This window comes from Gigantopelta aegis, chromosome 1, assembly GCF_016097555.1.
Source record: "Gigantopelta aegis isolate Gae_Host chromosome 1, Gae_host_genome, whole genome shotgun sequence".
In the NCBI taxonomy this organism is placed as follows: domain Eukaryota; kingdom Metazoa; phylum Mollusca; class Gastropoda; order Neomphalida; family Peltospiridae; genus Gigantopelta; species Gigantopelta aegis.
This window is the reverse complement of record NC_054699.1, coordinates 2,776,793-2,795,344: the sequence shown is the minus strand read 5'-3', so window position 1 is coordinate 2,795,344 and position 18,552 is coordinate 2,776,793. Positions and strand designations below refer to the sequence as shown.

The 18,552-nt window shown below is 39.7% G+C and overlaps 1 protein-coding gene across 1 annotated transcript in view; it reads right to left on the bottom strand.

Annotated features, from left to right (window-relative positions):
- LOC121368571 (short stature homeobox protein 2-like) overlaps nucleotides 1-18,552 on the bottom strand; it is a 56,330-nt gene that overhangs the window by 29,076 nt on the left and 8,702 nt on the right. The window contains exon 2 of the mRNA XM_041493312.1: nucleotides 3,216-3,403. Coding sequence (XP_041349246.1) covers nucleotides 3,216-3,403 — 188 coding nt within the window. The remainder of the gene's footprint in view (nucleotides 1-3,215; nucleotides 3,404-18,552) is intronic.

Here is an 18,552-nt window from a genome sequence, read left to right as displayed (position 1 = left end):
TACATAGCAATTGTGTATTTTATTTTATTTTATTTTATTTTATTTATGTAGTTTTTCTTCCAATCATTAAACAAATTTTAAACAGCTGACTTAAAATTAATTAAAAATGTATCTATCGAACTCGCCTGTTTTTGTTTTAACCAGTGCCCAACAACTGGTATATCAAAGGCCGTGGTATGTGTTTCCTATCTATGGGATATAAAATATACCCTGCTGCTAATAGAAACATGTAGCAGGTTTTTGTTTTAACCAGTGCCCAACAACTGGTATATCAAAGGCCGTGGTATGTGTTTCCTATCTATGGGATATAAAATATACCCTGCTGCTAATAGAAACATGTAGCAGGTTTTTGTTTTAACCAGTGCCCAACAACTGGTATATCAAAGGCCGTGGTATGTGTTTCCTATCTATGGGATATAAAATATACCCTGCTGCTAATAGAAACATGTAGCAGGTTTTTTCGGACGACTATGTGTTAGAATGTTAGACATACGACAGTTAACCAATGCGCTCTAGTGATGTTGTTAAACAAAACAAACTTAACTTTCAACGGCTATAAATTGAGGACAGTTTAAATGTACATTGTGTACGGTATTTGGCTTATGTTCAGCCAGGCGTTTTTCGCTTTATTAACGTTCGCAAACTGTTTTCACTGGTTCTCAAAGTGGTCTTTTGATTTAATGCGTGGCAGCATACATTCCTAGATAATACTTTGTACTGAGCTATTTGCACGTCTCTCTCCCCCACCCACCCCCCGCCTCCCCCCCCTCTCTCTCTCTCTCTCTCTCTCTCTCTCTCTCTCTCTCTCTCTCTCTCTCTCTCTGTCTCTCTCTCTCTCTGTGTCTGTCTGCCACTCTCTCTCTTTCCCACACCTCTACGTAAATACCAACAACGTTCGCAGAAGGGTTTTTGTGTAGCCAGAGAGACGCAGCGCTGGAGCGCCAAGAACCAAGAGCCAGGCAATAATGATCACTTGTCGTCGCTTGACTCCCGGTCGCTAGTGAAAGCAATTCGCTCTTAATCAGAACTCCTCCGGATTAATCAGAATTACACGCTGGCCTTGTTAAACTCTCGCTGCCAATTGACTGGAATAATGCATTCAATGGGCGCCATATTTTAGCCCCGCTTGTCAAGTGCTGTGTGTTTAAGGCAGATGGGCCGTAATTGAGAGACAATGACCGGCCTGCCTCAGCGTTTAATATGGAATTCCAGGGTCGGATCTGGGTATGTGTGCAAGGCGGGGGAGGGGGAGTTGCCACCCACCCACCCACCAAAAAAAACCCCACCTAAAAACAAAACAACAACAAAAAAGTGCCATTTTAAGTTTAAAAAATACCTTTCTTTTTAAAACCTGTAACTGATCCCGTATTAATGTACCTTGATCATTTTAGTACCACCATCCCCACTTATTTTCAAGCTAGGTACGGCCCTGAATTTAGGTTTTCTTTCTTATTTTTCTTTCTGTGATGGTCGCTTCCCCACATGGTAGTTTCGGTCGAGGAGCGGGTGTTTGGTTTGACGCTGTGTGCGGAGATAGCCCGTGTTATTGATAGCGCATTACACTTGTAACAGTTGTCCCAGCTTTTGTTAGCCAGCCGTGCAGTTTGCATGGTCTCCCGACCACTGACAACGGGACACGTTATGCACGAGTGTTTCGTGAGAGTCTCACTTATGTTTATCTCTAACAGTACTTGAAGCTTAATTGGGCCAAAATACAGACACACACAGACAGACGGGTATTTATTCAAGTCTCATCCAATGTATACAGCGTAAAGTACACGAGAAACATTCTTAATAAACAATATAGAGGCCTCTCCTTATGAGAGACTAAACAATCACATTATCATTAGTAAAACATACAGGCATATTATACGTAATATATATATATATATATATATATATATATATATATATATATATATATATATATATATGTATGTATGTATGTATGTATGTATGTATGTATGTATTGATGTATGAATATCTATATATTGTGTGTATGTCGAGGTTGACTATTACATACATAGATATTAACGCACTGGCGCAGGGGATAATTAAATCCTTTCTGGCCTCACAAATTGTCCCATGCCGTTGCTGGGACTTGAACCTGTGGCACCGATTCGCCCGCAAATTGGCAGACTAACCACGATACGCTCTGAGCTATCGAAGCTTCCATTTAAAGGAAGCTCTTTTAACTCAACCATATGCATGGGGCCTACAATCTACGCACTCAACACATTTTGTTTTCGGTTATATGATGTCAGACATATGGTTAAGGACCACACAGATATTGAGAGGGAAACCCGCTGTCGCCACTTCATGGGCTACTCTTTTCGATTAGCAGCAAGGGTTCTTTTATATGCACCATCCCACAGACAGGGTAGTATATACCACGGTCTTTGACATACCAGTCGTGGTGCACTGGCTGGAACGAGAAACAGCCCAATGGGCCCACCCTGGCTTCTGATAGCCCCCAACGTTCTAAGTTCCCGCACAACCCTCTCCGCCTTTGAAATTTTGAAACTTTAAACTTTATTTCAGTTCATTCAGGCCGTCAAAAGACAGCATACGAGGAATGATTGTACAGTAGTTATTTACAGTGACACGCCCCACGTCATGATATAAGGGTAGTAAACCGATAAAGAAACAAAAGCCCATCAGGTAACTGGTTTCTGATGACTTCCTTCACCCACAATGTAAGGGGCTGGTAATACACTAAGGAAACAAAATTACCCACTCTGACATACACTCTCGGCACACACACACCCATCATGATGCAAGGGTAGCATATTAATTAAAAATCACCCACCTGAACCCTGGCCTCTGATAACCCCCGTCTCTGACTCAGCTCCTCCCTCGTGAAGGCGTCATGGTAGTGCGTCTCACAACCCCCCCCCCCCCCAGTCATGATGCAAGGGTAGTATATTAATTACAAATCACCCACCTGAACCCTGGCCTCTGATAACCCCAGTCTCTGATTTCAGCTCCTCCCTCATGAAGGCGTCAGGGTAGTGCGTCTCACCCCCCCCCCCCCCCCCCCCAAGTCATGATGCAAGCGTAGTATATTAATTAAAAATCACCCACCTGGACCCTGGCCTCTGATAACCCCAGTCTCTGACTCAGCTCCTCCCCCATGAAGGCGTCAGGGTAGTGCGTCCCCCCCCCCCCCCCCAAGTCATGATGCAAGCGTAGTATATTAATAAAAAATCACCCACCTGAACCCTGGCCTCTGATAACCCCAGTCTCTGACTCAGCTCCTCCCTCATGAACGCGTCAGGGTAGTGCGTCTCGTCAAAGAGTCGTTCCAGCTCGTTCAACTGCTCCAGGGTGAAGTTCGTTCTACTGCGGCGCTGTTTCACCTTGGGCGAGTCTGCGTCCTCCTTGTCAGGCGAGTCTTTCGTATCTACAGTGAATAAAATCAACGATAGGCCTAAGTACGATTTTACGGTTTTCTTATAGTGGGCGGGATTTAGCTCAGTCGGTTGAGCGCTCACTTGAGGTGCCTGCGTCACAGGATCGAACCACTTCTGTGGATTCATTCAACTGATTGGTGTTTTTTTGTGTTCCAACCCAATGCACCATAACTGGTCAAAGGCCTTGGTATGTGCTTTCCTGTCTGTGGGAAAGTGCATATAAAAGATCCCTTGCTGCATTAGGAAAAATGTAGCTGGTTTCCTCTGATGACTACGAGTCAGAATTACCAAATGTTTGACATCCATTAGCCGATGATTAATTAATCAATGTGCTCCAGTGGTGTCGTTAAACTCTTTTTCTTATATAACAGTTATCTCAAAGTAGTAAGTAACATTCTCTGGCATTATTAAAATGATGAATCCGGCCAAGAACCGAATGACGCTTTCAAGACTGGTCAGCTGCAAACGACGCGGCATGCGTTGATGTACAGTCTAAAACTGTTTAATATTATACTAGTAAAAAAGTCAAAAACAAGAAAGAAGGAAGAATTAAAGAAATGTTTTAAAAATTATTTAACGACGCACTCTACACATTTCAACTGCTATATATATATATATATATATATATATATATATATATATATATATATATATATATATATATATATATATATAACGTTTAACGGCTAAAGACTCGGCGAATTGATCCAACTTTCGGCGAAAAGAGCGCCATTTCGCCGGCTAGACTAGTGCCTAATAACTGTTGTGTGGTACTTGTAGTATCACACAACAATATCTCAAATGTGTTTCAATATATTTAAACACATCTAATTGATGTCTCCATTGTAATTTTAAAGCCAAATTTTCCACTGAACTTAACACTCCGGAAATAGGTTGCTACTTATGACGTAGTTAAAGTTGACTCTTCAAACACAAGCGCAGCAAACACATTTTAATTAAGAAAGTGGTTTAAATTTCTTGCTTTTTTTTTTAGCTTTTTTTTTGGGGGGGGGGGTGCTTTTTGAAGATACATCAGTGTATGTAATAAACAGAATACTACATACAAAAGAATTTAAGGGTCAAAAGTTTATAACCAAATAAGTTTCAGAGTGTATTAGATTGATGATGTAAACTACACCAAAAATTTAATTTATTCTTCCATATTTACAAAAAACCACAAATAAACGTCACTGTATACAAGAAAGTCACATGACATGCTGTCAAAGTTGAAGGTTGTCAAACATGGATTTTACACATTAGAACATTCGTTTAATAGTGTGTGAATCCACCCCTGGCGCGAATACACTCGACACATCGTTGCCTCATGCTGTTGATCAGACGTCTGAAGAACTCTTGGGGAATGGCCTGCCACTCTGCCATAAGAAGTTGACCCAGATCATGAAGGTTGGCCGGAGGGGCATGGTTATCCCGAACTCTCCTGCCTAATTCGTCCCAGGCGTGCTCTATTGGGGCCAAGTCAGGCGAATATGCTGGCCAATCCATCCTGGCGATACCTTGTTGTCTGAGAAAGTCCGTTACCACCCTGGCGCGGTGGGGTCTGGCATTGTCATCCTGCAGAACTGCCCCGCCGCCAATCTGCTGAAGGCCTGGGAGAACCAACGGCCGGATAATCTCATTCAGATAGCGGATTCCATTCAGATTGCCATCCACCACATAGAGGGGGGTCCTGTGGTGGATAGAGATGCCGCCCCACACCATGACGCTGCCACCACCGAATCGGTGGCGTTGTCTAACGTTAACGTCAGCGAAGCGCTCCCCAGGACGTCTGTAGACACGAACCCGACCGTCGTTGAACTGGAGACTAAACCTGGACTCATCAGTGAACATCACTCGACCCCACTGAACACGTTGCCACCGCAGATGAAGCGTGCACCGGTGACGTCTGGCCGTTCTGTGACGTGGTAGGAGTGGTGGTCGAACAGCCTGGCGACGGCAGCGTAGATTATTGGCTCTCAGACGATTGCGTATGGTTTGATCAGACACTCGAGTTCCAGTCGCAGTCCGCAGATTGTCACGTAATCGGCGTGCAGTGGTTGTGCGTTGACGTAGAGCCATATTGGTGATGTAGCGGTCCTCTCTATTTGTAGTGCTTCGGGGTCTTCCCGAACGTGGACGATTTCGAACAGAATTCGTTGCTTGGTACCGTTGCCACAGTCGGCCAACGACACTCTGACTGACACCAAGTCTCAGAGCAACATTTCTTTGCGTATTGCCATCCTGAAGCCAAGCAATAGCCCTTCCTCGATCTTCGATAGTCAGTTGAAGTCGTACCATTGTCGAATTTGGAGTGTGCACCGTACACGAACGCAAGCTCCAATTATACGGAAATTCAGCATTGGGAACATGGAATACACGTGCAAAGCGTGCAAATGAAGCGCTTTGTGAAAAAGCAAGTTATGGGCACTTAGCAGACCTTTCGCTTTCTCCCTAATTTACGTGCAAATGTAAGCATGTTTTCGCCATTAGAACTAGTCGACAGTGTCAATGACAGTGGATTTTAATTCATTTATGGGTTGCTTAGACCCACTTTCGTCAAAATAGAACAATACCATGCGTGACATTATGGTCTAGCTAATATAATTGACATTCAGAAAATAATGTCGAAAATATCGTCTGACCCTTAAATTCTTTTGAGTAGTATATATCTACAATAAATTAACAAAAGTTAATATATTTATATCTACTATAAAAATGAATATTAAGTGTGGTTTTGTTATTTACAACAATAAGTGGGGTTTTTTTTATTGTCCTTATTTAGTTCCAAATCAATAATAAGCAGGTTTTTAGTATCTACAACCTGTTTATCATCCTTTTTATCTACAATAAAATCATCAATATTTAAATATTTTTATAACTACAATAAAATCTACGATAGATGTGTTTTTGATATCTACAATAAAACAAACAGGACGTTTTTGTTATCTGCAACAAAATGAAAAATAAATAATATGTTTTTATATTCAAAATAAAATCATAAGTAAGTCTGATATATCTATCTATCTATTTATTTATCTATCTATATTTTCACGGTTTGAAACTAGGGTCTGTCCCTTTAAAAGATGGGAACATTTATTTTGTACATATTATAATGACGACATGAATATTATTAATTAGTATTAATTATAAACCAATCTCTGTATTAACTAAAACAAAGATCACATTTATTTTGTACATATTATAATGACGACATGAATATTATTAATTAGTATTAATTATAAACCAATCTCTGTATTAACTAAAACAAAGATCACATTTATTTTGTACATATTATAATGACGACATGAATATTATTAATTAGTATTAATTATAAACCAATCTCTGTATTAACTAAAACAAAGATCACATTTTTTTGGACATATTATAATGACGACATGAATATTATTAATTAGTATTAATTATAAACCAATCTCTGTATTAACTAAAACAAAGATCACATTTATACCGTCACTGCCAATATTCTTATCCGTTTTACCCCTTTTTCTCCCCCTTTTAGTTTGTCTTACATATATTCTTTCTTTCTACCTTTCTATAAATAGGACGACAATTAAAAACAACTTTATTGATACTGATTGTTTTGATGTCCAAACTTGATTTTTTAGCAAAAATACACAAATCAATATTCGCATTTCTTTTCTTATCCATGATAAAATTTAAAAAATAAAAATAAAACTGCAATTTTCTCCAAAAAATAAACTTGGTAGTAAAACAGTCTTTAAATGTCCTTTTCTTGCAGGTAGATTGAATATAAGGTCCGGTACCAAGCGTGTTGTACGTGTACTGCCTGGGTATATTGACACAGTGTTAGTTTTATTAGAAACTGTTTGTTATAAGCTGTATGAATTTGTCTAGTCTAATTTGTGTTGTTCTCTGCGATGGAACGTCGATTAGTAGAAGGCGAAGAAGAATGTTTTTATTTTATTATAGTGTCACATGCTGTACATCAATCATAGATTATAAATATTTATATAGTACTAATAGTTTCTATATCGCTTTTGACTGAAACAAAGGGTAAAAAGTACAGCATCCGGCCAAACAGGCTATGAGATTCTCCAAACATTTAAAATTCTAAAATATTTAAAAGTATATTGTGCTAATTTCTAAGAAAAACTTAATTTATTGTGTTTATTATAAAATGTAACACTGATGCTAAATTTAATTTGAGTTAATTAATGAAAGCAATCATAAAATTGTTATACACTAAGCATTTTCTTAAATGTATATTTCTTAGATTAGTATTTCTTTGGTTGGTGGATCTGTAAGAAAGTTTGTTTTAATACAGCCATCGTAAAATTAGTTTATATATAATGCTAGATCATTAGCGGATCTTCAGGGATGTTTTGGTGGGATAGAAAGGGTGATCTAATATAATCCTTGCAACCGACGAAATCATTATTAATATAATATAAAAATTACAGTTCAATAAGAGCCCTTTTCTGTTGTACTCCCTTAAAAACTAATTCTGGATCTGCCTTTGTATGTTATTTTATATCATGCAACCATACTTCCTGTGACCTGATAACCCCTACATGATAATTCGAACTTATTATGTCACTGCCTGATAACACCTCCGTTGCTAGCATAATATCCCCGGGTTTAATGTGGTATCAGGTTACTAGGAAATGAGTTGCGCGCATGACGGATGTTTGTTCAGGCAGGTCGTTCCCTCATTTTCAAACATCCATTTACAACAATAATTGTTGAACTGCATAAATAAATATAGCATTCACACTTCCCGTAATATCAAACTACCTCTTATTTTTCAATTCTTCATTATTCGCTCACATTCGTAACTAGCCATCGTTGTGAATTAAACTTTTTGAAACAAAAAAACAAGTAACGTCCTGCAATGAATGTTTACAATGGAACAGCGTCTGACATCATAGTCACTATCAGCCAGTGATATAGATATTCAGGTCACACATAAACTTGCGTTTATTTTTACAGAAAAAAAGTACAAAAATTGTAATGTTGTGACACAACAGGCTTTGAAATATAATCAAAGTATTTTATTTAAAATTTGGAACCACATAACGTTTTGATTGGCTATGTAATTCTCAAGATGCTTTCGGGCACCTGCTATTATCCTACTTACGGTAGTAGTTTCTACACGATAATACTAATACATTTAGTTTTTATACCGCTTTTGACTGAAACATATTACACAAATATAACTTGAAAGAGGTTGCATGATATATAAACAAAATCAGGTCACTACGTTTTAATAACGTGGTTATTTGGCTCAGTTCGATAACGGTGTAACAGGCGAGCTTCTAAACCTCGCCACAATATTAAAACGTAGTAACTTGGTATTTTTTATTGATGGATGGTGGATGCTGACAACAGTTTCCTCCACACCCTGACCTCTCGCCTCGACGATACATTATTCTGAAACAGTCCTAGATACATTATTCATGCGGGTAATTTTGGTTTTAGCTGTTTCGTACTGTAAGACTACAAAAAAGAAAAACAAATGGTGCACCTAAAAAACGAAGAGTAAAATACGGCGATAATTGGCCAATAATGTGATTAGTGTTGCGGCCCGCGGGGTTAATAACATAGTAAGCAAAGCGAATGGAGATTTCACTTTTAATGTCGGGAAATTGGACGCATTTACAGTTCGCTCTATTACTAATTTCCTTCTAATGTTCAATCCCGGTGCTTACCGATTAACTCAAATTACAACACAACTATTCTCTTAACCGTGAACGTCTATGGCGCTAATGAATTAGGCATCATTATTCGCCATTATTACGGGAAATAACTCCAACTATGCGCTATCATTTTATTAACCAAATGACCACCCATTGCCTGGCTGGATTCCAGCGCCTCGTCGTTGGGAGAGCGGTTACAAAATTAGCCAGTATTACAGAGTCTATCATTATAGCCGCGATGCTCTGGAGGTAATGGAGGGATTCAAACCACAGTGATTTCAATTTGACATAAAGCATTTATTTGATGCGCGTGCTGTCCGCGCGAGCACTGATTAAAGACTGCTTGGGAATTAGATGAATTAAAGACGCAGTGAGGACGACCGCTTCATTCCTTTGAATTTGTATCACGTTTCTGATTTAACCTTTGGAACCTTGCTAATTCGTATAAATATTTAAGTGGAAAAAAAGGATGATAAACATTAAAGTAACACGATTGCCGTTGAGACACAAAGTAGTATTACGACTATGCCATGTTCAAGTTGAAGCTGAAGTTTGTTTTCTTTAACGACACCACTAGAGCACATTGAGTTATTAACAATCGGCTATTCGATGTCAAACATTTTTAATAATTCTGATACAGTCTTCAAATGAAACGCGCCACTTTTTTTCTTCCGTTAGCGGTAAGGGATCTTTTGTATGCAGTTTTCTCAGAGACAGGACAGAACATACCACGGCTTTTGATATACCAGTCGTCGGGCACTGGTTGGAATGGCTGAAAACCCAATGGATCGACCGAGGAGGCTCGATCTTACGACACAAGCACCTCGGGCGAGCGCTCTACTGACTGAGTTAGATTCCGCCCCATACCATCTTGATTAATTGATTCATTTAAACATACTTGATTGCTTTAAAAACCCAAATGGATTGGGCATAAGTTAAAATTCCGAGTCGTGTTAATACTGAAGTTAGGGGAGGAAAGCAATATGTGTTTAACGACACGTGTACATGTTTTAAATAGTTTCACTGTCTTAAAGGCACAGTCCTGAGTTTACAACCACTGTAAAATGTTTCCTACCAATAGAGCCTTTTAGTAGGTTAAATTTCATTTTATTTATGACGAAACCAGTTTGGAAATAACGACCAAAAACACATTGAATATACAGACACTGATATTCTAAACAAGAAAATATATTTAATATGTAAGTTTAATCGTAAAAATATTGCATTAGTCGGAAACATCTTACAATGCAGCAAAATCAGGAATGTCCCTTTAACAACATGCTGATTCGATATATGCCGGGGTTTCTTTTCTTGTTTAACGACACCGCTAGACACCACTCTCCACGCCTCCGTCACATACAGGCTAGTATGCCGCTACTGCCCAGACAGTAGTGATTCTTTTATTTGTTTAACGACACCGCTAGACACCACTCTCCCCGTCACATACAGGCTAGTATGCCGCTACTGCCCAGACAGTAGTGTTTCTTTTCTTTGTTTAACGACACCGCTAGACACCACTCTCTCCGTCACATACAGGCTAGTATGCCGCTACTGCCCAGACAGTAGTGTTTCTTTTCTTTGTTTAACAACATCACTAGACACCACTCTCCCCGTCACATACAGGCTAGTATGCCGCTACAGCCCTGACAGTAGTGTTTCTTTTCTTTGTTTAACGACATCACTAGACACCACTCTCCCCGTCACATACAGGCTAGTATGCCACTACTGCCCAGACAGTAGTGTTTCTTTTCTTTGTTTAACGACACCGCTAGACACCACTCTCCCCACCTCCGTCACATACAGGCTAGTATGCCACTACAGCCCAGACAGTAGTGTTTCTTTTCTTTGTTTAACGACATCACTAGACACCACTCTCCCCGACACATACAGGCTAGTATGCCGCTACAGCCCAGACAGTAGTGTTTCTTTTCTTTGTTTAACGACATCACTAGACACCACTCTCCCCACCTCCGTCACATACAGGCTAGTATGCCACTACAGCCCAGACAGTAGTGTTTCTTTTCTTTGTTTAACGACACCGCTAGACACCACTCTCCCCGTCACATACAGGCTAGTATGCCGCTACTGCCCAGACAGTAGTGTTTCTTTTCTTTGTTTAACGACACCTCTAGACACCACTCTCCCCGTCACATACAGGCTAGTATGCCGCTACAGCCCAGACAGTAGTGTTTCTTTTCTTTGTTTAACGACACCGCTAGACACCACTCTCCCCGCCTCCATCACATACAGGCTAGTATGCCGCTACAGCCCAGACAGTAGTGTATATTTTCTTTGTTTAACGACACCGCTAGACACCACTCTCCCCGTCACATACAGGCTAGTATGCCGCTACAGCCCAGACAGTAGTGTTTCTTTTCTTTGTTTAACGACACCGCTAGACACCACTCTCCCCGTCACATACAGGCTAGTATGCCGCTACTGCCCAGATAGTAGTGTTTCTTTTCTTTGTTTAACGACACCGCTAGACACCACTCTCCCCGTCACATACAGGCTAGTATGCCGCTACTGCCCAGATAGTAGTGTTTCTTTTCTTTGTTTAACGACACCGCCAGACACCACTCTCCCCGTCACATACAGGCTAGTATGCCGCTACAGCCCAGACAGTAGTGTTTCTTTTCTTTGTTTAACGACATCACTAGACACCACTCTCCCCGCCTCCGTCACATACAGGCTAGTATGCCGCTATAGCCCAGACAGTAGTGTTTCTTTTCTTTGTTTAACGACACATCTAGACACCACTCTCCCCGCCCCCGTCACATACAGGCTAGTATGCCGCTACTGCCCAGACAGTAGTGTTTCTTTTCTTTCTTTAACGACACCTCTAGACACCACTCTCCCCGCCCCCGTCACATACAGGCTAGTATGCCGCTACAGCCCAGACAGTAGTGTTTCTTTTCTTTGTTTAACGACACCGCTAGACACCACTCTCCCCGCCTCCCTCACATACAGGCTAGTATGCCGCTATAGCCCAGACAGTAGTGTTTCTTTTCTTTGTTTAACGACACCTCTAGACACCACTCTCCCCGCCCCCGTCACATACAGGCTAGTATGCCGCTACAGCCCAGACAGTAGTGTTTCTTTTCTTTGTTTAACGACACCGCTAAACACCACTCTCCCCGCCTCCCTCACATACAGGCTAGTATGCCGCTATAGCCCAGACAGTAGTGTTTCTTTTCTTTGTTTAACGACATCACTAGACACCACTCTCCCCGTCACATACAGGCTAGTATGCCGCTACAGCCCAGACAGTAGTGTTTCTTTTCTTTGTTTAATGACACCGCTAGACACCACTCTCCCCGCCCCCGTCACATACATGCTAGTATGCCGCTACAGCCCAGACAGTAGTGTTTCTTTTCTTTGTTTAACGACATCACTAGACACCACTCTCCCCGTCACATACAGGCTAGTATGCCACTACTGCTCAGACAGTAGTGTTTCTTTTGTTTGTTTAACAACATCACTAGACACCACTCTCCCCGTCACATACAGGCTAGTATGCCGCTACAGCCCAGACAGTAGTGTTTCTTTTCTTTGTTTAACGACATCACTAGACACCACTCTCCCCGTCACATACAGGCTAGTATGCCGCTACAGCCCAGACAGTAGTGTTTCTTTTCTTTGTTTAACGACATCACTAGACACCACTCTCCCCGTCACATACAGGCTAGTATGCCGCTACTGCCCAGACAGTAGTGTTTCTTTTCTTTGTTTAACGACACCGCTAGACACCACTCTCCCCGCCCCCGTCACATACAGGCTAGTATGCCACTACTGCCCAGACAGTAGTGTTTCTTTTCTTTGTTTAACGACATCACTAGACACCACTCTCCCTGTCACATACAGGCTAGTATGCCGCTACAGCCCAGACAGTAGTGTTTCTTTTCTTTGTTTAACGACATCACTAGACACCACTCTCCCTGTCACATACAGGCTAGTATGCCGCTACAGCCCAGACAGTAGTGTTTCTTTTCTTTGTTTAACGACATCACTAGACACCACTCTCCCCGTCACATACAGGCTAGTATGCCGCTACAGCCCAGACAGTAGTGTTTCTTTTCTTTGTTTAACGACATCACTAGACACCACTCTCCCCGTCACATACAGGCTAGTATGCCGCTACTGCCCAGACAGTAGTGTTTCTTTTCTTTGTTTAACGACACCGCTAGACACCACTCTCCCCGCCCCCGTCACATACAGGCTAGTATGCCGCTACTGCCCAGACAGTAGTGTTTCTTTTCTTTGTTTAACGACATCACTAGACACCACTCTCCCTGTCACATACAGGCTAGTATGCCGCTACAGCCCAGACAGTAGTGTTTCTTTTCTTTGTTTAACGACATCACTAGACACCACTCTCCCTGTCACATACAGGCTAGTATGCCGCTACAGCCCAGACAGTAGTGTTTCTTTTCTTTGTTTAACGACACTGCTAAACACCACTCTCCCCGTCACATACAGGCTAGTATGCCGCTACAGCCCACACAGTAGTGTTTCTTTTCTTTGTTTAACGACATCACTAGACACCACTCTCCCCGTCACATACAGGCTAGTATGCCGCTACAGCCCAGACAGTAGTGTTTCTTTTCTTTGTTTAACGACACTGCTAGACACCACTCTCCCCGTCACATACAGGCTAGTATGCCGCTACAGCCCAGACAGTAGTGTTTCTTTTTTACATTAATATTATATTCTCTTATAAACTCATTACTCAAAAAGAAAAATGGTGCTGTAATTTAATTGATTATAAAAATTACTTTCGCAAAAAACCCACCCAAAAAACGTTTGACATTTTTTGTATACCTTTTTTGGAAGTATAATTTATGTCATTAGTTTTTTCTCTTTTTTTTCTTACTTTTTATACAATATTCTGATTGAAAATGGGAATCATAATTGTCAGACGTCTTGGAAATCTAATAAATGTGTTGCTTTAAACAGGTGTTTTGATTGGCAGTAAGTTTGTATCTGTGTATATATGCCGATTTAAAACTAATAAAGAAATAAATAACCTTGGCACGTAATACAGCTGAACGTAATTATGGATGTTTTTATTTCAGAGAAGCTAATTGGATTTATTTCCAATCTGCGTTTTCGTGTGTTAGTTTATTTTTATTTATTTTTTATCTTTATTTTAATTTTAATTGTTTTAAAGTATTTTTTTTTTTTTTTTTTTAATTACCGGTGGCCCTAATTAGGCGAACGTTTTTTTTTTATGTATATAACCAGATAAATAAGCAATTTGTAGACTCTAAGGTGAAGTCTTGAGTATACTTTTTATTATTTAATGATTTTTATCATTCACATTTGTTTTTTTACTTTTGCATACCAATCCTTCATGCCATTTTTAAGTCAGTGCACCAAGACTGGCATATCAAAGGCCGTGGTATGTACTACCCTGTCTGTGGGATGGTGTATATAAAAGATCCCTTGCTGCTAATCGGAAAGAGTAGCCCATGAATTGGCGACAGCGGGTTTCCTCTCTCAATATCAGTGTGGTCCTTAACCATATGTCTGACGCCATATCACCGTAAATAAAATGTGTTGAGTGCGTCGTTAAATAAAACATTTCCTTCCTTCCTTTCTTCATGCCATTTTTACAATTCTACGTCATAGTGGGCGTGACATAGCCGAGTGGTAAAGCGCTCGCCTGATGTTCGGTCAGTCTAGCATTGATCCTCGTCGGTGGCTCATTCAGTTATTACTCGCTCCAGTCAGTGCTCCACAACTGTTATAACAAGAACTATGGTATATATTATCTTGCCTGTGACATGATGCATATAAGATATCCCATCCTACTAATCGAAAAGAGTAGCCTGTGTAGTGGCGACAGCGGGTTTCCCCTTTAATCATCTGTGTGGTCCTTTACCATATGTGACAGTCAAACGCCATATAACCCACTGGCGTAGAAAGCGGAGGGGGGGGGGGGCAGGGGGGCAGCGATGTTTTAAAAATATATTTATACATGTATTTATATGTGTGTGTGTGTGTGCCCCCCCCCCCCTTCAACTCTACGTCATATAAGATTTTATCCTGTAAACATAGATATAAAATATAATGACTCGATAAATTTCCACATATTCGGTCACTGACCACAAATCACAAATATAGCTCTCTTTTTTGTTATGGGGTGTGGGGGGTTGTAACGGAACTACTTTTACATTACTTATGATCATCAAAGGAATGTTGTACAGGGGCGTAGGCTGGGGGGGTCAGGGGGTTCGGACGAACCAACCCCCCCCCCCCCCCCCTCCACCCGCTGAAGCAAATGGTCCGCTTTCAGAAGTAAAACATACAGGTTTATATATATGGAGTTTCTGATGGTGCAAAAACAAAATAGAAAAAGGTCCACTTGGTTCATATTCGAACCCCTCACCCCACCCACCCCCCACCCCCCACCCCCCACCCCCAGATCCAGATCACGCTACGCCCCTGTTGTATTGCTCGGTGTTACTTATTGTTTTATTTACAGCTGATGGTTTTGATTAAAATAAAACCGGTTCGAAAACATTGTGTTTTAAATAAAAAATAAATTGTTGTTATGTAAGAACTATTTTTGTTTTGGTGTATTGATATTGTAGACAAACACACGTGGACCTTCAGCCCTGAAAAAACGGTAAAGTTGTGAAATAAAACGGTAAAATTGTGAAATAGAACGGTAAAGTTGTGAACTAAAACGGTAAAGTTGTGAAATAAAACGGTAAAATTGTGAAATAGAACGGTAAAGTTGTGAACTAAAACGGTAAAGTTATGAAATAAAACGGTAAAGTTGTGAACTAAAACGGTAAAACGGTTCATTTCATTTATTTTGCGTATTATGTTGGATAGCAGCTTTATCGGCTTTATCGGCTTTATCCTGTGAAGGTTAGAATGGCGACTGCCGCAAGGCTCGAGACAGTAACCAGTCAATGTAGCACTCAGAACAGAACGTTATTCACTCAGAACACCAAACGGTGTTAGAATGAGGTGTTTACAAACACATATATACAATAGCGGAGAGCGCAACGACAGTGGGTTAGTTGTTAGTGGTTAGTGAGAGAAAAGAGAGTGTAGTGGTCTTACACATCTACACATTGAGTCGTTAAAGCTCGCTCTGGCTGGGAGCCTGTACCGGGCTGCGAACCCTGGACCTACCAGCCTTATGTCCGATGATTTAACCACGACACCACCGAGGCCGGTGTGCGTTCACAGAACTCGAGTATCCGTGCAAGGAAGAGCACTCTCAATTAATTACAATTTTTAACGCCATGTTGCCATATGCTTGCCGCCGGTTACATTATAGAGCTATTAGATATGGAGAGAAAATAAAAGTCGAAAGTGTGGAATGCAATACAATGGAATGATTGGGTATCCATGTTCAGCGCTGCAATGAAGATTCGTATCGCTATTTGACGTTATTCCTTAGTCTCATTATCATCTAGTGAAAGTGTCGGGTACTTGGGTCTGGGTCGAGTTTGATCCTCAAGTACTTGAGTTCAATATGTTGGACTCGTGGAGGCCCTAGCCGAGACTGTAAATTTAAACTTTAAAAACCGCACGTCTCTTCAGAACGAGGCTATGTGGCTTTCCTATAAATAGAAACGTTTTTGCATGTCATTTCGTTATTAAAACTTTAAGCAATAATTGCTCATCAGTTATGTCATATACATTGTATAGCCACTATAGGTTGCATTGTACCAAATCAAAGAATTCCGTGTCAAAGTTCAAATATTTATGGAGTAAAAAAGGCTGCGTCTGTGACTGGTAGTAACATGTGACATTGATTCTGCGTGTCAATATTATGATCCATTGGCAATAAATTAATACAGTTTTATTTCGTAGACTGTTATTATGCTGTAGACACCGCTAGAGGTTGAAATCAGTGCAGGGTACCCCAAACAAATAAACTGCGATTATCTCCAAAAATTATATAACTTCATTAAATTCATTAAATGTCATACGATTCTCCACGCACACGCACACATTATCTTATAGATTAAATGTGAGGTTCTACACTTTTTATTGGCATACTCCCAGGATATGTTGATAAGCTGCTAATATTCAATGTTTTTGGGGTGTTTTTTTATTTTGTTATTACATTAACATTATCGTCAGTTGGAATTGATTTGGTTCATACGGACCTTATATATATTTCATAAAATCTATGATCATAATACTATAGTGCTGAAAAGCGTGTAGATATTGTCAAATTCGTCTATACTATACGGCGTTTAAAAAAAGACTCGTTTTGTTTTGTTCTTTGTTTTCTCTTTCTTTAAATTACTGGTATTGTAATATTGAAATACATCTAATTGAATTATTGCTTAAACATCTTGGGAAATTAGAAATGTGATAAGGATTTAAAATAATCTTAACTCGATTTGCAGATTTCACTGACAGTACGAGATGAGATTCGTTAAAAAAAAAAAAAACGCCCAAAAACTTCGTCGACATGTGTAAAAAAGAAAAGAAAAAAGGCGACAATGTCTTGGAACTGATCACCGCTAGAAAACACGTTATTTAATTAGTGCGCCACACTTCGTCGTCAGGCGTCTCGTTTAAGGTTTCACTATACCAAACAGAATCCCATAGGCGTCAATGTTATCGTATGTTGTTAAATATATATAATACATCAACCATAACTATGATTTCTTGTGTAGTTTTTATGACTGTTAAAACCTTTGTGAATTTAAGTATATGCATTTAAAGTATACTTTTGTATTTATATCATGTTATTGTTAATGCTAAATGTCTGATTTAAGGTTTCACTATACCCAATAGAATTCCATAGGCGTCAATGTTAACGTATGTGGTTAAAAATACCATATGCGATATTTCAACCATAACTATGACTATGTATTATGTGATTTGTATGACTGTTAAAACCTTTATGAATTTAAGTATATGTATTTACTGTATTATTTTGTATTTGTATATGTTATAGTTAATGCTAAATGTCTGATTTAAGGTTTCACTATACTAAACGAAATCCCATAGGCGTCATTGTTAACGTATGTGGTTAAACATATAATATGCAATATATCAACAATAACTATGACTATTTATTGTGTAGTTTTTATGACTGTTAAAACCTTTAAGAATTTAAGTATATGTATTTACTGTATTATTTTGTATTTGTATATGTTATTGTTAATGCTAAATGTCTGATTTAAGGTTTCACTATACCAAATAGAATTCCGTATGCGACAATGTTAACGTATGTGGCAAAACATACTATATGCAATATATAGAGGATTCCTCACGAGTGTGTTTTAATATGGAAAATATCAACCGAGTCGATGTTAATCGGTATTTATCGAGGCTCTACCGACACAAATACTGATTAACTAAACGAGGTTGGTATTTTATATATTAAAAATAACGAGTAGCAAATTCTGTTTATCGTATAACACTTTTAAAAGGAAGGAAATGTTTTATTTAACGACGCACTCCACTTTTAAAATAACATTTTA